Raw genomic sequence first — 26,935 nt, 5'->3', positions numbered from 1 at the left:
TGTCAATTTTGTCAATTTTGTCAATTTTGTCAATTTTGTCAATTTTGTCAATTTTGTCAATTTTGTCAATTTTGTCAATTTTGTCAATTTTGTCAATTTTGTCAATTTTGTCAATTTTGTCAATTTTGTCAATTTTGTCAGTTTTGTCAATTTTGTCAATTTTGTCAATTTTGTCAATTTTGTCAATTTTGTCAATTTTGTCAATTTTGTCAATTTTGTCAATTTTGTCAATTTTGTCAATTTTGTCAATTTTGTCAATTTTGTCAATTTTGTCAATTTTGTCAATTTTGTCAATGTTGTCAATTTTGTCAATTTTGTCAATTTTGTCAATTCTGTCAATTTTGTCAATTTTGTCAATTTTGTCAATTTTGTCAATTTTGTCAATTTTGTCAATTTTGTCAATTTTGTCAATTTTGTCAATTTTGTCAATGTTGTCAATGTTGTTAATTTTGTCAATTTTGTCAATTTTGTCAATTTTGTCAATTTTGTCAATTTTGTCAATTTTGTCAATTTTGTCAATTTTGTCAATTTTGTCAATTTTGTCAATTTTGTCAATTTTGTCAATTTTGTCAATTTTGTCAATTTTGTCAATTTTGTCAATTTTGTCAATTTTGTCAATTTTGTCAATTTTGTCAATTTTGTCAATTTTGTCAATTTTGTCAATTTTGTCAATTTTGTCAATTTTGTCAATTTTGTTAATTCTGTCAATTTTGTCAATTTTGTCAATTTTGTCAATTTTTTCATTTTGTCAATTTTGTCAATTTTGTCAATTTTGTCAATTTTGTCAATTTTGTCAATTTTGTCAATTTTGTCAATTTTGTCAATTTTGTCAATTTTGTCAATTTTATCAATTTTGTTAATTTTGTTAATTTTGTCAATTTTGTCAATTTTGTCAATTTTGTCAATTTTGTCAATTTTGTCAATTTTGTCAATTTTGTCAATTTTGTCAATTTTGTCAATTTTGTCAATTTTGTCAATTTTGTCAATTTTGTCAATTTTGTCAATTTTGTCAATTTTTTCAATTTTGTCAATTTTGTCAATTTTGTCAATTTTGTCAATTTTGTCAATTTTGTCAATTTTGTCAATTTTGTCAATTTTGTCAATTTTGTCAATTTTGTCAATTTTGTCAATTTTGTCAATTTTGTCAATCTTGTCAATTTTGTCAATTTTTTCAATTTTTTTAATTTGGCAAATATTGTCAATTCTGTCAATTTTCAATTTTGTTAACTTTGTAATTTTTTTAAATTTTGTAAATTTTGTAAATTTTGTCAATTTGTCAATTTTGTCAATTTTGTCAATTTTGTCGATTTTGTCAATTTTGTCAATTTTGTCAATTTTGTCAATTTTGTCAATTTTGTCAATTTTGTCAATTTTGTCAATTTTGTCAATTTTGTCAATTTTGTCAATTTTGTCAATTTTGTCAATTTTGTCAATTTTGTCAATTTTGTCAATCTTGTCAATTTTGTCAATTTAGTAAATTTTGTCAATTTCGCCAATTTTGGCAATTTTGTCAATTTTGTCAATTTTGTCAATTTTGTCAATTTTGTCAATTTTGTCAATTTTGTCAATTTTGTCAATTTTGTCAATTTTGTCAATTTTGTCAATTTTGTCAATTTTGTCAATTTTGTCAATTTTGTCAATTTTGTCAATTTTGTCAATTTTGTCAATTTTGTCAATTTTGTCAATTTTGTCAATTTTGTCAATTTTGTCAATTTTGTCAATTTTGTCAATTTTGTCAATTTTGTATTTTTTTTCAATTTTGTCAATTTTGTCAATTTTGTCAATTTTGTAAATTTTGTCAATTTTGTCAATTCTGTCAATTTTGACAATTTTGTCAATAATGTCAATGTTGTCAATGTTGTCAATTTTGTCAATTTTGTCAATTTTGTCAATTTTGTCAATTCTGTCAATTTTGTCAATTTTGTCAATTTTGTCAATTTTGTCAATTTTGTCAATTTTGTCAATTTTGCCAATTTTGTCAATTTTGTCAATTTTGTCAGTTTTGTCAATTTTGTCAATTTTGTCAATTTTGTCAATTTTGTCAATTTTGTCAATTTTGTCAATTTTGTCAATTTTGTCAATTTTGTCAATTTTGTCAATTTTGTCAATTTTGTCAATTTTGTCAATTTTGTCAATTTTGTCAATTTTGTCAATTTTGTCAATTTTGTCAATTTTGTCAATTTTGTCAATTTTGTCAATTTTGTCAATTTTGTCAATTTTGTCAATTTTGTCAATTTTGTCAATTTTGTCAATTTTGTCAATTTTGTCAATTTTGTCAATTTTGTCAATTTTTTCAATTTTTTAATTTGGTAAATATTGTCAATTCTGTCAATTTTCAATTTTGTCAATTTTGTCAATTTTGTAAATTTTGTCAATTTTGTCAATTCTGTCAATTTTGACAATTTTGTCAATGTTGTCAATGTTGGCAATTTTGACAATTTTGACAATTTTGTCAATGTTGTCAATTTTGTCAATTTTGTCAATTTTGTCAATTTTGTCAATTTTGTCAATTCTGTCAATTTTGTCAATTTTGTCAATTTTGTCAATTTTGTCAATTTTGTCAATTTTGTCAATTTTGTCAATTTTGTCAATTTTGTCAATTTTGTCAATTTCGTCAATTTTGTCAATTTTGTCAATTTTGTCAATTTTGTCAATTTTGTCAATTTTGTCAATTTTGTCAATTTTGACAATTTTGACAATTTTGTCAATGTTGTCAATGTTGTCAATTTTGACAATTTTGACAATTTTGTCAATGTTGTCAATTTTGTCAATTTTGTCAATTTTGTCAATTCTGTCAATTTTGTCAATTTTGTCAATTTTGTCAATTTTGTCAATTTTGTCAATTTTGTCAATTTTGTCAATTTTGTCAATTTTGTCAATTTTGTCAATTTTGTCAATTTTGTCAATTTTGTCAATTTTGTCAATTTTGTCAATTTTGTCAATTTTGTCAATTTTGTCAATTTTGTCAATTTTGTCAATTTTGTCAATTTTGTCAATTTTGTCAATTTTGTCAATTTTGTCAATTTTGTCAATTTTGTCAATTTTGTCAATTTTGTCAATTTTGTCAATTTTGTCAATTTTGTCAATTTTGTCAATTTTGTCAATTTTGTCAATTTTGTCAATTTTGTCAATTTTGTCAATTTTGTCAATTTTGTCAGTTTTGTCAATTTTGTCAATTTTGTCAATTTTGTCAATTTTGTCAATTTTGTCAATTTTGTCAATTTTGTCAATTTTGTCAATTTTGTCAATTTTGTCAATTTTGTCAATTTTGTCAATTTTGTCAATTTTGTCAATTTTGTCAATTTTGTCAATTTTGTCAATTTTATCAATTTTGTTAATTTTGTTAATTTTGTCAATTTTGTCAATTTTGTCAATTTTGTCAATTTTGTCAATTTTGTCAATTTTGTCAATTTTGTCAATTTTGTCAATTTTGTCAATTTTGTCAATTTTGTCAATTTTGTCAATTTTGTCAATTTTGTCAATTTTGTCAATTTTGTCAATTTTGTCAATTTTGTCAATTTTGTCAATTTTGTCAATTTTGTCAATTTTGTCAATTTTGTCAATTTTGTCAATTTTGTCAATTTTGTCAATTTTGTCAATTTTGTCAATTTTGTCAATTTTGTCAATCTTGTCAATTTTGTCAATTTTTTCAATTTTTTTAATTTGGCAAATATTGTCAATTCTGTCAATTTTCAATTTTGTTAACTTTGTAATTTTTTTAAATTTTGTAAATTTTGTAAATTTTGTCAATTTGTCAATTTTGTCAATTTTGTCAATTTTGTCGATTTTGTCAATTTTGTCAATTTTGTCAATTTTGTCAATTTTGTCAATTTTGTCAATTTTGTCAATTTTGTCAATTTTGTCAATTTTGTCAATTTTGTCAATTTTGTCAATTTTGTCAATTTTGTCAATTTTGTCAATTTTGTCAATTTTGTCAATCTTGTCAATTTTGTCAATTTAGTAAATTTTGTCAATTTCGCCAATTTTGGCAATTTTGTCAATTTTGTCAATTTTGTCAATTTTGTCAATTTTGTCAATTTTGTCAATTTTGTCAATTTTGTCAATTTTGTCAATTTTGTCAATTTTGTCAATTTTGTCAATTTTGTCAATTTTGTCAATTTTGTCAATTTTGTCAATTTTGTCAATTTTGTCAATTTTGTCAATTTTGTCAATTTTGTCAATTTTGTCAATTTTGTCAATTTTGTCAATTTTGTCAATTTTGTATTTTTTTTCAATTTTGTCAATTTTGTCAATTTTGTCAATTTTGTAAATTTTGTCAATTTTGTCAATTCTGTCAATTTTGACAATTTTGTCAATAATGTCAATGTTGTCAATGTTGTCAATTTTGTCAATTTTGTCAATTTTGTCAATTTTGTCAATTCTGTCAATTTTGTCAATTTTGTCAATTTTGTCAATTTTGTCAATTTTGTCAATTTTGTCAATTTTGCCAATTTTGTCAATTTTGTCAATTTTGTCAGTTTTGTCAATTTTGTCAATTTTGTCAATTTTGTCAATTTTGTCAATTTTGTCAATTTTGTCAATTTTGTCAATTTTGTCAATTTTGTCAATTTTGTCAATTTTGTCAATTTTGTCAATTTTGTCAATTTTGTCAATTTTGTCAATTTTGTCAATTTTGTCAATTTTGTCAATTTTGTCAATTTTGTCAATTTTGTCAATTTTGTCAATTTTGTCAATTTTGTCAATTTTGTCAATTTTGTCAATTTTGTCAATTTTGTCAATTTTGTCAATTTTGTCAATTTTGTCAATTTTGTCAATTTTGTCAATTTTTTCAATTTTTTAATTTGGTAAATATTGTCAATTCTGTCAATTTTCAATTTTGTCAATTTTGTCAATTTTGTCAATTTTGTAAATTTTGTCAATTTTGTCAATTCTGTCAATTTTGACAATTTTGTCAATGTTGTCAATGTTGGCAATTTTGACAATTTTGACAATTTTGTCAATGTTGTCAATTTTGTCAATTTTGTCAATTTTGTCAATTTTGTCAATTTTGTCAATTCTGTCAATTTTGTCAATTTTGTCAATTTTGTCAATTTTGTCAATTTTGTCAATTTTGTCAATTTTGTCAATTTTGTCAATTTTGTCAATTTTGTCAATTTCGTCAATTTTGTCAATTTTGTCAATTTTGTCAATTTTGTCAATTTTGTCAATTTTGTCAATTTTGTCAATTTTGACAATTTTGACAATTTTGTCAATGTTGTCAATGTTGTCAATTTTGACAATTTTGACAATTTTGTCAATGTTGTCAATTTTGTCAATTTTGTCAATTTTGTCAATTCTGTCAATTTTGTCAATTTTGTCAATTTTGTCAATTTTGTCAATTTTGTCAATTTTGTCAATTTTGTCAATTTTGTCAATTTTGTCAATTTTGTCAATTTTGTCAATTTTGTCAATTTTGTCAATTTTGTCAATTTTGTCAATTTTGTCAATTTTGTCAATTTTGTCAATTTTGTCAATTTTGTCAATTTTGTCAGTTTTGTCAATTTTGTCAATTTTGTCAATTTTGTCAATTTTGTCAATTTTGTCAATTTTGTCAATTTTGTCAATTTTGTCAATTTTGTCAATTTTGTCAATTTTGTCAATTTTGTCAATTTTGTCAATTTTGTCAATTTTGTCAATTTTGTCAATTTTGTCAATTTTGTCAATTTTGTCAATTTTGTCAATTTTGTCAATTTTGTCAATTTTGTCAATTTTGTCAATTTTGTCAATTTTGTCAATTTTGTCAATTTTGTCAATTTTGTCAATTTTGTCAATTTTGTCAATTTTGTCAATTTTGTCAATTTTGTCAATTTTTTCAATTTTTTAATTTGGTAAATATTGTCAATTCTGTCAATTTTCAATTTTGTCAATTTTGTCAATTTTGTAAATTTTGTCAATTTTGTCAATTCTGTCAATTCTGTCAATTTTGACCATTTTGTCAATGTGGTCAATGTTGTCAATTTTTACAATTTTGACAATTTTGTCAATGTTGTCAATTTTGTCAATTTTGTCAATTTTGTCAATTTTGTCAATTCTGTCAATTTCGTCAATTTTGTCAATTTTGTCAATTTTGTCAATTTTGTCAATTTTGTCAATTTTGTCAATTTTGTCAATTTTGTCAATTTTGTCAATTTTGTCAATTTTGTCAATTTTGTCAATTTTGTCAATTTTGTCAATTTTGTCAATTTTGTCAATTTTGTCAATTTTGTCAATTTTGTCAATTTTGTCAATTTTGTCAATTTTGTCAATTTTGTCAATTTTTTCAATTTTGTCAATTTTGTCAATTTTGTCAATTTTGTCAATTTTGTCAATTTTGTCAATTTTGTCAATTTTGTCAATTTTGTCAATTTTGTCAATTTTGTCAATTTTATCAATTTTGTTAATTTTGTTAATTTTGTCAATTTTGTCAATTTTGTCAATTTCGTCAATTTTGTCAATTTTGTCAATTTTGTCAATTTTGTCAATTTTGTCAATTTTGTCAATTTTGTCAATTTAGTCAATTTTGTCAATTTTGTCAATTTTGTCAATTTCGTCAATTTTGTCAATTTTGTCAATTTTGTCAATTTTGTCAATTTTGTCAATTTTGTCAATTTTGTCAATTTTGTCAATTTTGTCAATTTTGTCAATTTTGTCAATTTTGTCAATTTTGTCAATTTTGTCAATTTTGTCAATTTTGTCAATTTTGTCAATTTTGTCAATTTTGTCAATTTTGTCAATTTTGTCAATTTTGTCAATTTTTTCAATTTTTTAATTTGGTAAATATTGTCAATTCTGTCAATTTTCAATTTTGTTAATTTTGTAAATTTTTTAAATTTTGTAAATTTTGTAAATTTTGTCAATTTGTCAATTTTGTCAATTTTGTCAATTTTGTCGATTTTGTCAATTTTGTCAATTTTGTCAATTTTGTCAATTTTGTCAATTTTGTCAATTTTGTCAATTTTGTCAATTTTGTCAATTTTGTCAATTTTGTCAATTTTGTCAATTTTGTCAATTTTGTCAATTTTGTCAATTTTGTCAATCTTGTCAATTTTTTCAATTTAGTAAATTTTGTCAATTTCGCCAATTTTGGCAATTTTGTCAATTTTGTCAATTTTGGCAATTTTGTCAATTTTGTCAATTTTGTCAATTTTGTCAATTTTGTCAATTTTGTCAATTTTGTCAATTTTGTCAACTTTGTCAATTTTGTCAATTTTGTCAATTTTGTCAATTTTGTCAATTTTGTCAATTTTGTCAATTTTGTCAATTTTGTCAATTTTGTCAATTTTGTCAATTTTGTCAATTTTGTCAATTTTGTCAATTTTGTCAATTTTGTCAATTTTGTCAATTTTGTCAATTTTGTAAATTTTTTCAATTTTGTCAATTTTGTCAATTTTGTAAATTTTGTCAATTTTGTCAATTCTGTCAATTTTGACAATTTTGTCAATGTTGTCAATGTTGTCAATTTTGACAATTTTGACAATTTTGTCAATGTTGTCAATGTTGTCAATTTTGTCAATTTTGTCAATTTTGTCAATTTTGTCAATTCTGTCAATTTTGTCAATTTTGTCAATTTTGTCAATTTTGTCAATTTTGTCAATTTTGTCAATTTTGTCAATTTTGTCAATTTTGTCAATTTTGTCAATTTTGTCAATTTTGTCAATTTTGTCAGTTTTGTCAATTTTGTCAATTTTGTCAATTTTGTCAATTTTGTCAATTTTGTCAATTTTGTCAATTTTGTCAATTTTGTCAATTTGTCAATTTTGTCAATTTTGTCAATTTTGTCAATTTTGTCAATTTTGTCAATTTTGTCAATTTTGTCAATTTTGTCAATTTTGTCAATTTTGTCAATTTTGTCAATTTTGTCAATTTTGTCAATTTTGTCAATTTTGTCAATTTTGTCAATTTTGTCAATTTTATCAATTTTGTTAATTTTGTCAATTTTGTCAATTTTGTCAATTTTGTCAATTTTGTCAATTTTGTCAATTTTGTCAATTTTTTCAATTTTGTCAATTTTGTCAATTTTGTCAATTTTGTCAATTTTGTCAATTTTGTCAATTTTGTCAATTTTGTCAATTTTGTCAATTTTGTCAATTTCGTCAATTTAGTCAATTTTGTCAATTTTGTCAATTTTGTCAATTTTGTCAATTTTGTCAATTTTGTCAATTTTGTCAATTTTGTCAATTTTGTCAATTTTGTCAGTTTTGTCAATTTTGTCAATTTTTTCAATTTTTTAATTTGGTAAATATTGTCAATTCTGTCAATTTTGTCAATTTTGTTAATTTTGTAAATTTTGTAAATTTTTTAAATTTTGTAAATTTTGTAAATTTTGTCAATTTGTCAATTTTGTCAATTTTGTCAATTTTGTCGATTTTGTCAATTTTGTCAATTTTGTCAATTTTGTCAATTTTGTCAATTTTGTCAATTTTGTCAATTTTGTCAATTTTGTCAATTTTGTCAATTTTGTCAATTTTGTCAATCTTGTCAATTTTGTCAATTTTGTCAATTTTGTAAATTTTGTCAATTTCGCCAATTTTGTCAATTTTGGCAATTTTGTCAATTTTGTCAATTTTGTCAATTTTGTCAATTTTGTCAATTTTGTCAATTTTGTCAATTTTGTCAATTTTGTCAATTTTGTCAATTTTGTCAATTTTGTCAATTTTGTCAATTTTGTCAATTTTGTCAATTTTGTCAATTTTGTCAATTTTGTCAATTTTGTCAATTTTGTCAATTTTGTCAATTTTGTCAATTTTGTCAATTTTGTAAATTTTTTCAATTTTGTCAATTTAGTCAATTTTGTAAATTTTGTCAATTTTGTCAATTCTGTCAATTTTGACAATTTTGTCAATGTTGTCAATGTTGTCAATTTTGACAATTTTGACAATTTTGTCAATGTTGTCAATTTTGTCAATTTTGTCAATTTTGTCAATTTTGTCAATTCTGTCAATTTTGTCAATTTTGTCAATTTTGTCAATTTTGTCAATTTTGTCAATGTTGTCAATTTTGTCAATTTTGTCAATTTTTTCAATTTTGTCAATTTTTTCAATTTTGTCAATTTTGTGAATTTCATCAATTCTGTCAATTTTGTAAATTTGGTAAATTTTGTAAATTTGGTTGATTTTGTCAAATTTGTCAATTTTGTCAATATTGTCAATTTAATTAATTTTGTCAATTTTGTCAATTTTTCTAGTTGTCAATTTGGTCATTTTTTGTCAATTTTGTAAGTTTTGTCAATTTTGTCAAAATAGTCAATTTTGTCAATTTTATCAAAGATGTAATTTTTTTTCATTTTGTCAATATTGTCAATGTTTCAATTTTGTCAATGTTGTAAATTTAGTCAATATCGTCTGTGTTGTCTATTTGGTTATTTTTTTTTCAATTCATTCAATTTTATCATTCCTATCAAATTTCCTAATGATGTCATTTATGTCATTTTTGTAACTTTATTATTTTTGTCAAACTCTCTTTAAATATTCTTTTTGCTTTCCTAAAGAAATTTTTATGAGATATTTGATGCAAGAGTTTTTGCTCGTCTTAAAAACAGATAATATTTGCAGCATTTATTATATTCTTTATTTTTGAACACCCGTAAGCCGATTATCAACGTATTTTTGTTGATATTTTCCTCTTAAAATCAACATCGATCATAACAAATAAATTCCAACGATAAATAATTGATGCGCGATTATTTTTCTACGTGCCATGCCAAAGCATCAACAACTTCAGTCGCAGGGGTGAATTCGGAGACGTCAAATTTTACGCTCTCTCTGTTTTGATTCTCCCCTTTTTCGAAAGAGCAAAACTCCGGCGGCCGGCAGCTGCACGAGAAAGACGGCACACGTGCGTTCTGTTGTTTTGATTCGACATCGGTAGTTTTTGGTAGTGCGGTTTTTATTTGCTTGTTTCGCGAGTTTTAAATTGTTAAATTTATCCTACGTGAGTTGAAGGATTACCTTTAAAATGGACTTGATGCTAAGCACCTTTGTCACCGAGGATGTCCCAAAGGTCGAAAAGGTAAGAGCAATGCGGATGTTTAGACAAATCAAACAATGATTGAGAGGATGCTTTTCGTTTTTAGAAAAAGGGCAAATCGTCAGCCGGTGGAACGGATTCCGGTGGTAAATTTTCAATGGTTTTCAGCAAAAGTCAACCTGTGAAGGCTATTGTGGCGAGGAAAAGAGTTATTCCAGCAACGGCTAAGAAATCTGAAACGGATAATCAAGAAAAGTCCTCAGAAAAAACGAAACCGTTTTCCATGAGACTGGAACCACCTAACAAAAAACAACAGAACAAGTTACCAGTTAAAAAAGACAACAATTTGACAAAGAAAGCTAATCCTAAAAATGTTGATAAAACTCCCGAGACTGCGGACGAAAGACCAAAATTTTCGTTGACGGAACAATTCAACAAAAAGGTTCCCCAAAATCGAAAATCCAACATTTTCGACAAACTGAAAACGCAAATGCCCAAAGTAGACCTACCGGAAGTCCACCCATTGACAGAAAAAGTCTTCAGTGATGTCACCGTTGATTCACTAAATATCCATCCTCATTCGAAGAAGAACGTAGCCGATTTGCTGGGCTTCAAGAAGCTAACGGTGGTGCAGAATCTTTCGATTCCGAAAATTTTGTCCGGGAAAGATGTGCTGATTCGAGCGCAAACCGGCTCCGGAAAGACACTGGCCTACGCTTTACCTCTGGTGGAAAGGTTGCATTCCCAGGATGTTAAAATTTCCCGGGGAGATGGAATTTTAGCCGTTATTGTTGTTCCAACAAGAGAATTGGCTCTGCAGACTTACGAGCTTTTCGTGAAGCTATTAAAACCTTTCACGTGGATTGTATCCGGGTTTCTATGTGGCGGAGAGAAGCGGAAAGCTGAGAAGGCTCGCCTTCGAGCTGGTTTGAACATTTTGATCGGTACCCCTGGTAGACTTTGCGATCACATCAAGAATACGGAATCGATGAAATTCAACGCGGTTAAATACTTGATCCTAGATGAAGCTGATCGATTGCTTGAGCTGGGCTACGAAAAAGATGTTAAAGAGATTGTGGAATCGATCAAGGAAGCACGACAGGATCAGGAAGAGTCGATCCAAACAGCTCTTCTTTCAGCCACTTTGACCAATTCCGTCAAGGAGCTTGCCGGATTAACTTTAAACAATCCGGATTATGTCGATACAAGTGACATCGTTGTGGAGCGCCGATTCGACAGTATCAATGTTGAAGATATAGAAGATCGAATAACGATCCCGGCCACTGTTCGACAAAGTTACATCATAATTCCACCGAAACTTCGCTTAGTCATACTTTGTGGAGCGATTGCGGCGGAATTCAATCGAAAAACCAACAAAGCGCTTGTTTTTATGGCCACTCAGGACCTGGTCGACTATCACTACGACGTCATGGTCGAAGTCTTGACTCAGGAGAAACCCGACTCGGACAACGAAAACGATTCCGACGACGATGAAGAAGTTTCGGAGGATGAGGAATCCGACTCCGAATCGAAAGAAACGATCCTTCTACCCAACGTAAGATTTTTCAAACTGCACGGTAAAATGACTCAAATCGAGCGAAGTTCCGTGTTCAAAGAATTTCGGAGTAGTAAATCTGCGGTCCTATTATGCACGGACGTTGCAGCTCGGGGTATTGACGTTCCATCGGTTGATCTCGTGGTTCAGTTCCATGCTCCACAAATTCTATCCGATTACGTTCACCGCGTTGGAAGAACCGCTCGAGCTGGCCAAAGTGGTAAAGCTTTACTGGTAGTGGAACCAGCGGAAGTTGAATTCGTGAAATATCTAACTGAAAAGAAGATTCGACTGGTGGAGGATCCGGTGGATCCGATTTTCAACCGTATTGGATTGATGGTTAACAAGTCGGTTAACCGCAGGAATAAGAATAAGGAACAGGCAGCCGTGGAGTTGCAGCATCGGTTCGAAAAGCTGGTGGCCGCCGAAAAGGAGCTGTACAGTGAGGCGTGTAAGGGTGAGTCATTTTTATGATACTTTTTTTCATATTGAATCATTTAATTCCAACTCCAACCAAAAACCTTATGAAATTGAGTACCCTTTATGAAGAAACTTATTTACTTACTTAATGATCCCGCGTCGATTCTTCGGCACAAAGAGCCGTGGCAAAAGACTTCCACTGTTGGCGATTCGGAGCCAGCGTCTTCACTTTGTTCCAGTCAAGGTTCTCGTCGAGTTTCTGGGTCTGTCGCTTCCTCGATGTCCTTCTGGATTCCATTCGAGTGCCTCTCTGCAAATCTCGTTTTCATCTCTTCGCAGCGTGTGCTCAATCCATCTACAATCTACACTTACGTTCTCGAATCTAGATTTTTAGCGTCCTTAGATGAAACCGGCAATGTAGTTCAGCTTTTTAATGCACCGAAGGGGAGACTTTCATACAATACTTTTTTGGACATCTCGAGAACTTAACAAAAATTTCCAGCAAAGAGAATTACACCTAGTACAAGTTTTGTTTTCTATGATTATTTGAGGCTTCTCCATCCTTTCATTGGGGTAAAAGCAGTGTTGGCATCATTCAACGTCATTAGTCAAATGACTGTGACTGTTGAGCCTCTTGGTCCGTCAAACTCATTTGACTGTTCTTTAACGACCAGTCACTTCGTTTGCCAGTCATTCATTCCCCAGTCATTAGAAGCTAATAGAATTACCTAGTCAAGCAATCGCATTCAAACGACCGAAGACGAAAAAGAAAAGCATTTATTATTATTGTTGCTTCTGCCAGCAAGTCTTTCAATTAGTTGTACCTGCCGTCTGCAGCCGATCGAAGTGTGAAGAGATTTGCCAGTCCACTCATGAGAAATTTGACCATGTGTAGGAGCTTCGCCAGTCGCATGATGGAGAAATGTTGATTGTTGTCGTGCTTTATCCGTCATGCGAGTAGTGAGGCTCCGTCAATTTATGGCGTATTTTTTTTTGATTCCGGATTTGGCTCTGGAACCGTCAGAATAAAAAAACGATTTTCGGGTTTCGAGTTAGAAATCGCGGCAATAATCATTTTCCCGTTCATTATTTCAACTGTTTTGCTTTCAGCCAAAAACAACTGTTTAATGTTTTGACAACAACGTTGAGAGTATGGGGGTCGGACGCAATGTGGTGGAAAGAAGGTGATGAAGAAACACGCACACTAATACAGAACTCGTTATTCGAGAAGTAAAAAGGTAAACAAAGCCTACGTCACTTGCCAGGATGTTTATGTATCCTAGGCGAGAATCGTAAACAGCAGTTGGCAATGATTTTTTTCTCTATAGTTTTCGCTGTTGGTTGTTTGTTTGGAAATACAACTGACGTCACAAATTGTCATGGTTTCAATGTTTACAAAAAAAAACTTTTACTAACACTTAGCACGGGATTTCCATCGTCACCTGAGATGTGTATACAGGTTGGGTCGGACGCACTGAATTTTGACAGCTGAACAGAGTGAAGCAAAATGTAAACAAATGATGCATGGAAACAACATTTTTTAAAGTGAAATTTTGAAACACCTGCCGAGTTTTCACAAAAACTGGTGAAAGGGAAAGTTCGGAAAACTATTCAAGATTCTATTTTTGCTTTTTTTGATTGTTTAAACGTATTCTCAAGGTGAGTATTATGTGATTGAAGTCAGTGGTTTTAAATGTTATTAGAAAACAATCTTTTTTAAAAAGTGAATTTATCAATGAAAAGTTATCAGTTTTCAATTTTTTTCAACTTTATATTCATAAAAAATAGTTGAATAATCACATATAAGCCAGTTTTGGTTGTGTTAAGCCGTCAAGGTATCGTATTTAAATCGGCTTGAAAGTTGATTAAATTTTTTAGGTTTTCTTTGTTGTTTTTAGATTGATTCAGTTGAAAATAAGCACAAAGGTAAGTAAATTAATACAAAAATCAGCATTCATTATACAAAATTTATTATTACTTTAATATTAAACTATATGCTTCACTCAAAAAATGTACTTTTCATGTCTAATTAAATAATTTTAAAACCATAATATCAACAAATTTTAGACATGCTAGTTATTTATACTTGATGTAAAATTTAAAAAGAATCTCATTTTAAAAGTAAGGTACACCGGGGTAAGTGTGGACGGGTTTTCGTATAGTTCAACTTTAAAAAATCATAAAAAAATCAGCAGTGGAGCAATTTTGATAAATTGACGTTCAATGTGATGCAGAACATGTTTTTTACAAAAGCTGAAGAGATGAGCTCGATAGAAGCAAAGCGAAAAAAGTTATCACGCAAATCGTTATGGACGGCTGGTGTCTTCACTCACCCCGCTTTATGGGGTAAGTGTGGACGGTAGATTTTCCCTTTGATTTCTCAGGAAATTTTCAAAAAATTTGTGTTTTCTTGGTTGAATACGTTACTTTATTGCTCGAACCGTCCAAAATTTTGAAAAAAGTTCATGATACTATAATTATAGTGTGTAATTTATGTTACAACACACTAGATCCGATTTCATCAAAAACACAGAACAAATAAGTACTTTACTCAAATTTTCATGATCCGAATGCTTAATATAGCTAAATAATACAACTCATAAAGGATGAAGGACAGAAAATTGAAAAAATGTGTAAACATCAAGTCTTTTTAAAGCCGTCCACACTTACCCCAGGTAGGGGTTGGAGACACAATTTTAGTTTTTTGTAAATAAACTCTTTTTTCTTAATTTTTAACCGCCGTTTCTTTTCCTAACTGGTTGTTTGGAATGTAAGGATTGTTTCAATGTAGAGTTTTTCATCGAGAGCCAGCTAGTTTAGGAGAAATTTGCAATTGAAAAAGATGCACATCAACTCGACATCGTAGTTGAAAATAGAAAATTCCGAAAAAGTCGCTGTAAACAACCGTTATTGTCTGAATCGTATCTTTTTCACAGTTATTGGATAGATTACAAGTAAATTGAACATTCTGCATCAAAAGTTTGAAATAATAGTGCACAGTATTGTTTTTATAGCCATCGTCCACACTTACCCCGCGTCCACACTTACCCCGGTGTACCTTAATTGAATAAATATTGAACCGAGAATTTGATTTTTTTTTTCATAATTTTTCTGCCAAACATATTGTGAGGCCATATGAAATTGATTATCGGATGTGATGAAGCATCGTTCTTAAATAATTGTATGTTGCTGAACTTTTTTCTATTCATTCCTGATAACTATTTTAAATTTTTCTAAACTTTTCAAGTGTTCGGAAAAAAGATCATTTTAACATTATTAAAATAACCAAATTGTAGCCGAATGAACTTAGTTGAATGGACTACACAAACTGTAGCCTTCCATTCGCATATAGTCATTATTCGCTTGCTCGAACTGTATGCATCTTTGAGCTTAAAAACATTTTATTTGAAATTTTTGGCTGCTGCAAAACTGTAAAAGTAAATAAATAAGAATACACTCTAGGTCGTTTGACCAGAACGATTAAAGCGGTTCCGCTAGAGAATTAGTTTTGTTCTCATATGCTTGATTTGGTCAATGAAATCAGTGATTTTTATATGTTAAAAAATTTGGTAGTTTCAAATTTCAAAATTCTACCAAAAATCATTTTGCAACTAGTTATATCTCTTTTAACTTTTAGTGAAAAAAAACGGGGAGGGTTAAAGCAAAAATTCATAATAAAATAATGTTTTTTGTGGGGTTCCATAAATCGATGAATTAAACATGCATTTTATTTTAAGCATCTGTAACTAGATCACGGTGTCTCTGGGAGAAAACTTTACTTTTCAAAAATTAGCATCGCTAATTTTTGCACCAGTCGAAAGCTGGGACTTTCCCCTTTCATTTGAGCCCAAATTTGAAATAATCCACCGTGGGGTCTAGAACATTTTATTTTTATGAAGCTTTTTTAACCTATTTAACGGTTTTTTTTTAAGACAAAATCATACTAATCACTGTGAAAACGTTCGTCTTACCTCTGGCGTAAATCCAACATCATATGTCAATAATACGATTGGATAGGAAGTTTTCCTAGCTACAATTTTGTAGAAGACATCAAAGTGATACAAATTGAGAGAAAAAAGTTGGAATGTCACAAACAGAGGGATTATTATTTCATTTGAAAAATCTAATAAAAATTCTCACCACTGATTGTACTATGACCAGAAAAAGTATTCAACGAGCTTAGTAATTGATCGTAGAGTGAATTTATTAACATTGAAAAATCAATCTTTTACATGAAATTGATCAGGATTATCTGAAGTTATGAGCAATTGTGAGGTTTTATTCTGAAAAAAAATGTCTCCCGCCTTTCTTGAAAATTTAGTTATTTATATTTTGAGCTATGTTAGTTTGAACACTTTATGAACAAAAATTTGGGACTAGGAAACAAATAAGATTTACTTCTTACATTTAAGGCCAAATTTTATCACCTGGATTTCAAAATCAAATTTCTTTGTTGAAAATCATTCATTTTCTTTTATATTTTCTGAAGTTTTCTTTCACTTTTGATTGATTGTAAAACCTTAGGCACGTGTATAACCAGCATGATAAAGTGTCATATATAAAATTTAAAAAAAAAATAACCTTATTTTTTATGTTTGATTGCATAAATCAGTGATTTTGGAGGCACTCATGTATGTAAAAATGTGGTCGAATTTAAATTTTCAAGCAAAAACTCTAGATTGTTCATTTTTCTCAAAAGTACAGGAACTGAACCTAATGTCATCCATTTATTTTATTTTTTTTGATAAAAAGGAAAAACAAGATTACAAAATCTCAACATCAACTTTGTTTTCAACAATATTAAGAGGTTGATTTCATGTAATACTATTATCTGAAAATATTCTCTCAATTCACTTTAAGTTGTCAGATCTGAAGTAAGCAGATTTTTTGCGAATTTTTTATTACGTTTTCTAAAATTATTTCATTTGTTCAAAATAATGATTTTTTCAAATTTCTTAGATAAAATAAAAAAAACATGGGTTTTTATCTGATAGTATGGAACACTGCAAACATTTGTCTGTGGATTTCTGCATTTTTTGCTTTCCCCTGGAGCCTGGAATATTATTTTCTTACTTCTATGAAAACAAAACGTAACATCGTGTCATGAACAGTATTTGAAACAGTGGCTTGAAATGCTTAAAATATTTTTTCTACATATATTTGCCCAGTTTAGGCACTTATTCAAAATGTAATATTGCTCAAAGTATGAAATGAGTAACAACATTTTCATGTCAAGCAGGTGCCATCTTTTTTTATATGGCCGGAACAAATTTGAAATCTATCTTTTGTCACTTGGAGTTTAAACATCACGAGGAGGAGGGGGAGGGAATTCAAAATAAAAAATTATTCAAATTTTCAATACATTGAAAAAAATTGAACCAAAGCTGGCTTGCAACAAACTTGTATACAACCTACATTGCACAAAATCAAACAATCGAGAAAATTAAGATCAAACATTTGAAAAAATTCTAAACAACAGGTGATGTTACTTCAATCCTCTACAGTTCAGCTTTCGCTCTTTCAACTGTTTGAATTTTCGAAGAATGTATCAAATTTTTGTCTGAAATACCTTAAACTCTATTCATTCCCTACTTCGGGATTTTTGGAAAAATCGGAGCGACAAAAAAAAAGAATTTGATATTTGTTCCGGAATAATAAAACACCAAAAATGCTCATAACTTCAGATAACCTTGATCAATTCCATGAAAAAGATTGATTTTTCAATGTAAATAAACCGTTTTGAACATTTATACACTCTACAATCAATAACTAAGCTCGTTGAATACTTTTTCTGGTCATAGTACAATCAGTGGTGAGAAGTTTTATTAGATTTTCAAATGAAAGAATAATCCCTCTGTATGTGACATTCCAACTTTTTTCTCTCAATTTGTATCACTTTGATGTCTTCTTCAAAATTGTAGCCAGGAAAATTTCCTATTAAATCGTGTTATTCACATATGATGTTGGATTTACGCCAGAGGTAAGACGAACGTTTTCACAGTGATTAGTATGATTTTGTCTTTAAAAAAACCGTTAAATAGGTTAAAAAATCTTGAAAAAAAATAAAATGTTCTAGACCCCCCGGTGGATTATTTCAAACTTGGGCTCAAATGAAAGGAGAAAGTCCCAGCTTCCGAATGGTGCAAAAATTAGCGATGCTAATTTTCGATAAATAAAATCGTTCCATCAGAGACACCGTGAGATAGTTGTATAAATTTTTTCAAACTATACGAAATTTGAATCTACTTACGTTAAACAACAAACTCGTAGAAAAAACTGACCAAAAAACCTTTTTAAACTATTGAAATAATTGTTTGAAAAACCTAATAAATATGCTCACTTTATTTACACTTGAGCTCACTCTGTTCGTAAATTTCACAGCTGGCAGAAGTGCAGCTGGACTGAAGCGAATTGGTGAACTTCTCGCAAAACTGACTTTCTTCTCAGGGTGACTCCGTCCGTTTTTCGAGCGAACCTAGGTTGCCTCTCGAGCAATAAATGAGCACGATGACAGCAGTTAGAGCGAACCTAGGTTGCCTCTAGTCAGGCTTCGGACGCTCCTCAGAGCCCTACAAGAGCGGTGTAATTTTCTGCTCCGCTCTTTAAATGATGTTGTGAGCGGAGCAAGAGTGGTCAATAGGATCAGAGTGACGATACACACAGGGAGCGTTTTTCGTCACTCAAACAACACTCAAAATTGAAATAAGTACTCTATAAGTGCGTTTCCCAAAGAGCACTCTGAGAGCGTACACTTAGTGCGTCTAAGTAATGAATTGATGGTGTTGTTCGCTTTGGTTCGTTTTTTGCTGTGTTTTCCAAAGATAAATCAAATAGACAATAATTTCAAAATCGGGATTAATGAATCTAATACACTTTGGTTAAAAAATTGGCATTAAATTACAAGCTTACAGCGGCAATCTCTTCACGATTAGGTCCGAATTTGCAACTTTCGAAAACACCAAATTGCGATTTTTTTCATATTTAGATTTCTTTCATTTCATTGCGGGATGACCTGTTTCAATTTAAAATTTGTTTATATACTTCTGTGTGCGTTGCAACACATCATGTTATGAATTCCATTCAAATTAAATAATGAAAAAAGTCTTGAAATTTAACTTCAACTTCAAATCACTTGAACTTTGAGAAAATCGAAAAAGGTGGTTCGATTTGAACTGCAAGCCAGCCAAGAAACTGGTTACTGCTATTGCATAAATCAAGGCGTTTTCAGCACCTGGATTCCGCCTTTGTTTATGCAATATAAGCAGAGCTGCTTATGATTTCCATAAATCAGGAGATCTCATGAAAAATTCTGATTTTTTGCTGTGAATGATCCTGATTCTTGACGAACCAACCTCGCAACCCTGAATTGTGTTAAGACGTAAACGATCAATTACTTTACATTATAATAATTTCATAAAACCCTTGGAATATGAACCTATGCACGACTGCTAGCGAGCTGCGCTTTTTGTGCGTCTTTATTTTTGTTACGAAAGGAAGGGCGGTTGCCTAAAACACACTTAACTTCCCTCAGTGTTAACACTAAGAGTACACTCTGAGAGCGACACTTACGGAGCACACATCACTCATGTAAGTGAGTGTCGAACATTTTTTTCCGGGAAGCTTGAGCAAAGTGTGTGCGGTTTGTCGCTCACAAGAGTGTGGGTTCCACACCTCTTTGTGAAGCTTTGCTCTTGCACTTATGAGCGACACCTCAGGAGCCGTCCGAAGCCTGCCTCTAGTTTGCCTCCAGGTGAAAAAAAATACGGTATTAGTAAGGTGCCGGTCGTTTGATGAAACAAAACTAGTCGGGTCAAGCGTGACGGGCGAAATTTACCAACCCTGGGTAAAAGGAAGGGAAAAGGGACCTCCAAATCAATGTTTTGCATAACTCGAGAACTCATCGAGCAGATGGATAAAAATCCGGAAGGGGAGAGTATAAAGGTACAAGAAATATTTCTTTCAAGATTTGGTTCCCCCACAGGATAAGAAGGGAGAAGGAGGTGTCCATACATATATTCAGCATAATCCGGGAGCCTGAAATCAATCATACAAATGTATGCTAGCTAATAAACAAATAAAAATTGAATCCCCGCAATAATAGAAAAAAAAAACAAAATCAAAATCCAAACAAGAAAAACCTCAAGAAATACCAAATTCGAGCAACACCCGAAAAAACGTAAATGATAAGTTAAAAAATTTTCATCCGATCGAATCCAAAAGACAATGAAAGGTTCCATCCAAATCAAATTAGGTAGAATTTATTATCCTGATTATGTGTTCCTGCTGGAATGGAATGGCAACTTCCCGCAATGAGACCCCCCATTTCGATATGCGAAAAACCCGTGTAAGATATTTAGATAGAAGTTCGTTCGATACATCCTCATTCATGTAGGTGGTTTTCCATGAATGTACGTATCGTACACAAATGCCCTGAACATGGCGACGAGGCGCCCACCCGAAAATATCGCTTCCAATTACGAGGGAAGGAAATGAAATTAAGAGTATAATGCATAAAACCAATTGTAGCTCAAACACAATAGAAAGCTGTGTTCATGTTGTTGTTGTTCAGATGTAAATTGCAAAGCAAGAGACGAGAGACAAGTTTCGCACGGGTTCGAATTCGTTCCCAAAAACTAGGATAAATAATTTCTGGGAGGTTGAGCACACATCCCAATAAAATTTCCTCCAAAGATTCCAGATGAGATTCGTTCGTTCGTCCCTGCCCGAACAACATCAACATGGTTCGATTATTGTTGTTGTGATACATTTACGAGCACAGGGAGCACACAGCACGTCGTCTGACGCTTTTCGTTTCAGGAGAAGGACCTCTCGTTACAAACCAACTAAAATCGAACCAGCCAGCCGGAAGCCGCATGCGGAAAGCTGTGTCGCATTAACGGTTTTACGGGAATATTTTTGGGGTGGCCAATAAACAGCCAGAAGTCTATTAACTAGGAATGGTGTCGCACCGCCGCATGAAGTGATTATTGGTTCCATGCTTATTAGAGGCTAGGCTTTGGCTGCATCTGTAGGCTAACTCTAACTACAGGGGATTGGAATAAAGTCATTCCGCGATGAGTGGATTCGGCACAGGTTTTGGTCATGGTGATTTCGAATGCGTTGAGTACGACGACAACGCAAACCCGAAAAATAACATGCGAGGGAGATTATGGTAATATAATTGACTGTATTAACAAACTTCATTGGAATGGTTCCCTAGTTAGGGCAGCTTGGCTCTAGCTTTGATTGGAATGATTCTCAACTGAGCGAGGACCGAATTTGAAAATTGTAATCAAAATTGTGGGGATTTAGAACAAATTTGTGTAACTTAGTCTACGAGTTCCCTTAAAAAAGCCAGGAAACATTTTTCCAACAAAACCAGTTTGCTTTTCCTGTACCAATTCCTTAAAAATGCCCTGCCTCAGACTTTTTAAAGAAATTGAACTAGTTGCTTTGGTTTTTTTTAATTCAAATCAACACTCGGTGCATTAAAAAGTTGAAGTTCAGAATAAACGAGGTATTTTACCCCACTTCAATTTATTTATGGACCACAGTAGAGATAATATGAAGCATATGCAGAAAAAAAAATAAAATTTTGTTAAAAAAAAAAATTTGTTATTTGTTATTTATTTCTGATCAACGGATCACATGTTGATCCAAATGATATCTTAAAATTAAAGTTAAAAACAAAACATTCCAATCTAACTATGGGGTTCTCAAGGCCCTAATCACTTTTCTTCGGAAAACATCCCTCGAAATGTCGAAGTCAAAATGCTCCGAAAAACGGTTGAACGATTTCATTGCACCGATGAGGGCGCTGTTAGCTCCGTAATTGTTCATTCGAAAGGGAATGTACAATTGAAGATCCTGATTCCTAAATCCACGGGGTCGTACACTAAGCGGAATAGCCTCCAGTAGCGTGGGACAGTCGATTCGCGATGTCAGGAGGTTGGCGACAAATGAGGCACGTGTTGCTTGTCTGCGGGCTTGAAGGGTGTCGATATCTATGAGGCGGCATCGATTTTCGTAGCTGGGTCTTGCCAGTACAGGTGTCTAAGGGCATATCGCAAGAATCGCCGCTGAATGGCCTCGAGCCGATCGACACCGTTCTGGTAGTAGGGACACCAAACAGCTGAAGCGTATTCAAGGATGGAACGAACAATGCTGCAGTATAAGCTTTTCAGGCAATACACGTCCTTGAAGTCCTTCGCCACTCTAAAAATGAAGCCGAGACTTCTGGATGCTTTGTCAATCACGTAGTTGGTGTGTGCCTTGAATTCCAGCCGCTGATCTAAGATTACGCCAAGATCGTTAACGTGATTCACACGTGAGATAGGTTCGTTTCCAAGGAAGTACTCCGCAATTAAAGGCTGCCGCTTACGAGAAAAGCTGATGACTACACATTTGCTACGGTTTAATGGCAGGCAGTTAATGTCGCACCACTCAGCGAAGAGGTTGAATTGACATTGCAGAAAATTTATGTCGTCGTTGTCGTTTATGGAGTAAAATAGTTTTAGGTCATCAACATAGCAAAGTTTGGGGACGTCGAGGAGTGACAACACGTCGTTAAAATAAATTAGGAAAATAACCGGTCCGAGATGGCTACCATGAGGCACACCGGAGGTGACAGAAAACTGCCTGGAAGTAACTGCGGAACCAGCCGAGTAGAGTACCGCAGAATCCTAAGCGTTCGAGTTTTCCGATGGCAATCTCATGATTCACCTTGTCGAAAGCAGCAGACAGATCGGTATAGATTGCATCGGTTTGAGATTTGGCAGCAAAACTTTCATGCACAAAAGAAGTGAACGTTAGCAAGTTACTTGTCGTAGAGCGTTTGGGCATGAATCCGTGTTGATCATTCGAGATGTTATTTTTGCAGTACGTGAAGAAAGGATCCAAGACCACCAATTCGAATAGTTTGGCAATCGAACATAAGGCAGAGATTCCACGGTAATTGTTAACATCTCTCCTATTTCCTTTTTTATGTACCGGGAACATGTAAGCTTCCTTCCATAGTAGAGGGAAAGTGGCTCTATCTAGCGAAGCTTGAAAAATGAGCCGAATAGGGGTCAGCAAAACAGGCATAAAACTTTTTAAAAAAGCAGCTGGTATTCCGTCCGGGCCCGTAGAAAAGGAATTCTTAAGCTTCGCTGCTGCTCTAGAGATGACTGCTTCCTCGATTTCAATACCATTTATTGAAAAACCCAATGGCAAAACGTTCCTGACAGCGCTAGCTAGATGTTCTGGGGATGTTGATGCTGATGTGAAGATACTGGAAAATTTTTGGGCGAAGAGATCGCAGATTCCACGATCAGAGTTCGCCGTTATGCCGTCCAAAAACATGTTTGAAGGTATGCCAGGTTCTTTCCGCTGACTATTTACGTGTTTCCAAAAGGATTTTGGGCAAGACTTAAGGTTACGTTGTACGCGACGTAGATAGTTATGGTAACAACGTTCACTTGCTTTTTTATAAACGGAGTTAAGTTTACGATATATATCCCTAGTGTAGGATGATTTTTGCTTCTTGTAGTTTCGAAGAGCACATCTTTTCGCCGTCTTCAGTTGTCGCAGTTCAGTCGTGATCCAGGGGATTCGCGTGTTTCCACTGCTAGAGCGTTTTGGAAAGTGGCGATCGATGACATAATTCAGAATGTGTGAAAAGGTATCAGCTGCAGCGTTGGGATTTGAAAGATCAAGCTCAGATACCCAGTCGATAGTGCCCAGAACGTTAGAGATATCGTCGAAGTTAGCGTTCTTGAAGTCGAGGAAGAAGGTCGCTGGTTTCTGTACTGTAGCGTTCAGCCTAGTTACTTCAAGCGATGCCAATAGAGCAGGGTGATGTGGGACTACTTTAACAAGCGGTGCAGGAGCGAATTCGATGGTCGGTAAACGAGGTCCATCATTGGCAAAGCAGAGGTCCAGCGTACGACCGTATTCGTTCACCACGTCGTTGATCTGGCGCAAGGTCGCTGCACTCAGGGAGTCCAATATGATGTTTGAAGGCGCCGAAAAAGTAGAGCGTGCTGGCTCCGGGTACAGAAAGCTGCCATGGTTGGAGCACCACTTCAAACCGGGCATATTGAAGTCGCCAATGACAAGTAAGTCATCATCTGGAGCGCAGGAGAAACTGACTTCGAAGATGCAGCGAGAAAATGACTCAGCGAGGGCAACATCTCTTGAGCGATCGGGTGGCAGATACACTACACATACGTACAATTTCCGGTCTACAAGATCAATGCGAATCCATACAAGTTCCAGATCGCACCAGGAATTGTTGTCGATGAGCTGCGCTGGAAGATTCGACTTTACGGCAAGTAGCACCCCGCCTCCACTGGACTTTTTGCTGTTACGGGCGCTTCGGTCACAACGGAACACTGCGTAATCAGGGCCGAAGATCTGACTTGATAGTGTGTGGTCATTCAGCCATGTTTCCGTGAAGGCGATGACGTCATAGCAGGAACACGAAGTTGCGAGCAGGTAGTCGGTCAGGCAGGAATTTATACCACCCACATTCTGGTAGTAAAGGGTTATGGTATCTAAAGGACCCGGAGCGGATCTGAAGAGACGTGCACTGGAAGGTAGAACATCATCAGGCACAGGAATGCGATCAGAGGTACCATACTTGCCTGAATTCACAGGCCGGAGAGAACCCCTTCGCCGCAGACGAACTCAGGGCCGGGACGACTGATGAAGCTGGCAGGAATCAGCGCGACTGAGTCGAAGGGCTCAGGGGTCTCCGAAGTGTCTAGCTCGTTGCGTCCCGGTGCAGAAATCCCAGAATAGTTGGAGATGTTCTCGTTGGGCGGGTGATTGCCGAAGTAATAATGGCTGGAGTCAGCGCTGTTGGTACGACTGGAAACCGAAAAAGCGTCACGCGGTGTAAAAGTTCCAAAGGACAACTTATACTTGCCTGTCGATACAGGCTGGAGAACCTCGTCGCCGCAATCGAACTCAGGGCCGGGACGACTGATGCCGCTGGCTGGAAACAGCGCGACTGAGTTGAAGGGCTCTGAGGACTCCGGAAGGCCTGATACCTTGCGTCCCGGTGCGGAAAACCCAGAAGAGTCGAAGAAATTCTCGTTCGGCGGGTGCTTGTCGAAGCGATAAGGGCCGAAATCAGGTATATTGAAACAGCTAGGGTTCGAAATTTCGTCACGCAGTGGAAAAGTTTCGAAAAACAATTTATACTTGCCTGTCGTTGCAGGCTGGAGAACCTCGTCGCCGCAATAATATCATAGTTGTATTCGCAACACTGGAAATAATTGAAATACAATAAATTTCTATGATGAAGTTTTATATTTTGGCAACACTAGGCAAAACAAACATAATGAAGTCAGTCATTGATCTATTCTCGTGAGTGGAAGACGAATCTCCATATTGAGATTCGTATTGGTTGGTCGGCTCCTCTCAAACAGCACTCCAGTTCAGCTTCCGAGTGCAATCCTCTTTCGCTAATCTGATCACGTTCATGGGGAAAAAAGACCTCAGTTGTTCTAATTATTTCAGCTGGTTATACCAATCATCTAAGCGTAGTTGATGTTTTTGCATCCAACTATAAATATAATAGACTCAACTACAAACTGATGATTGACTTTACGTAATCAACCGGGGAACTGAAATGAAGGGAGAAAATTCGTCAATGATCACACAAATTGTGCAGCCAATGATTGAATTTGTGGTAAGTTGTGGCAATTTGTTAGAGAAAATTAGAAAGTTTGAGATCAAATGAGAGAAACCAGTGCTCAGAGAGAGTGAAAACGTGCAAATTGTTGCAAGTTGTGAAGGAGTTGTGGAATTTTGATCATTACCACTCCAAATGCAAAGATTTCTCTCTTGATTTCAATCCCTTGTAGAAAATGCTTCGTTTATCGTGTGTTTTAAAAGAGCCCTTTTGAATAACACTATCTTAAGGGAGTTGTAAAAAAGTTGCAAAAGTATTGCTAAAGCTTCAATAAAACACATACTTTGCTGTTTTTATTAGGGCTTTGGTACCTGTTTTAATGAAGCACTCAATGCTCTTTAAAAACTAGCGTTCAAGCCAAGTAGAAAAAAATGTTTTATTGGAAGAGTGGATGTAGGAATGATAAAACTAAGTGACAAATGATTTGACAACCGAGAAAAACGTATACACGCTTAAACTTTTTTACCTCTTTTTGAGATAGCATTAACTCTTTTGAAAGAGTGTTGAGTGATGGCTTTGAGAAAAACGGGCTCTCAAAATGATATAAATTAACACAGCTTCACGTGAAAAATAAAAACAACTTTGTTGCATCCGCATTCGAATTTCAAAAGACGGAAATCAGTCCACATCACTAACAAAACTCTTTCCAGATAAACCGCCCTTGTAGATTTCTAGCAGACTGCAACTACCGGCTGCTTTTTAGCAAAGACGAAGAAATGGAGCTTCATCACACACGAAAATGCTCATTCTAAGCATATATCAGCCTCAACAAGTTTCGGATGATATATCTAGTCAGAAGGAAGACCATTAGCTTTGGCCGATCATTGAAAACTACGATTTATTTAAAGCGTAACGCAGTTCTGATTATCGTGAGGAAAACATCCGAAGCAAGTTTTATAGAATCGTTTTACCGCTTCCAACTGCAACAATCACCATTATAGTTCGATATGCTGCATACTATTATAAAAGCGTTTCCTAAACCGTTAGCATACTGTTTGCAGAAAAGTTATCCCATACAACTGTTTTAACAGTTACATAACCTAACAACATATTCGAAATAGAATCATTTCGGGATTCAAGATTCAAGCAATATATTTTACAATTTTCTATAATCCTTTGCTAAACGTTTTTTACGCTTCATCAAATCGCCGTTTGACGATTTAAAACATCGTTTGGTAATAATAATCCTCATTATCAAATGACCGTCCCAACCCCGGTGCCTCACACAAAATTTAATACCGGCAATCGATTGCCCGTCTCTAAAAATATCCGAGCGCAAATTTTATTCTCATTCCGATGTATAATAACGTCAATATCACAAAAATATTGAAAAG

At 33.0% G+C, this 26,935-nt stretch overlaps 1 protein-coding gene across 1 annotated transcript in view; it reads left to right on the top strand.

The window, feature by feature from the left end:
- The first annotated feature begins 9,770 nt into the window (after positions 1–9,770).
- LOC129757113 (probable ATP-dependent RNA helicase CG8611) overlaps positions 9,771–26,935 on the top strand; it is a 52,559-nt gene continuing 35,394 nt past the window's right edge. Inside the window, exons 1-2 of the mRNA XM_055754242.1 lie at positions 9,771–9,987; positions 10,052–11,957. Coding sequence (XP_055610217.1) covers positions 9,934–9,987; positions 10,052–11,957 — 1,960 coding nt within the window. The 5' untranslated portion in view covers positions 9,771–9,933. The remainder of the gene's footprint in view (positions 9,988–10,051; positions 11,958–26,935) is intronic.

The sequence above is a fragment of the Uranotaenia lowii genome, chromosome 1 (assembly GCF_029784155.1).
Source record: "Uranotaenia lowii strain MFRU-FL chromosome 1, ASM2978415v1, whole genome shotgun sequence".
NCBI classification, from domain to species: domain Eukaryota; kingdom Metazoa; phylum Arthropoda; class Insecta; order Diptera; family Culicidae; genus Uranotaenia; species Uranotaenia lowii.
Note: the sequence above shows the minus strand (reverse complement) of the source record. Positions and strands in the feature narration are given on the sequence as shown.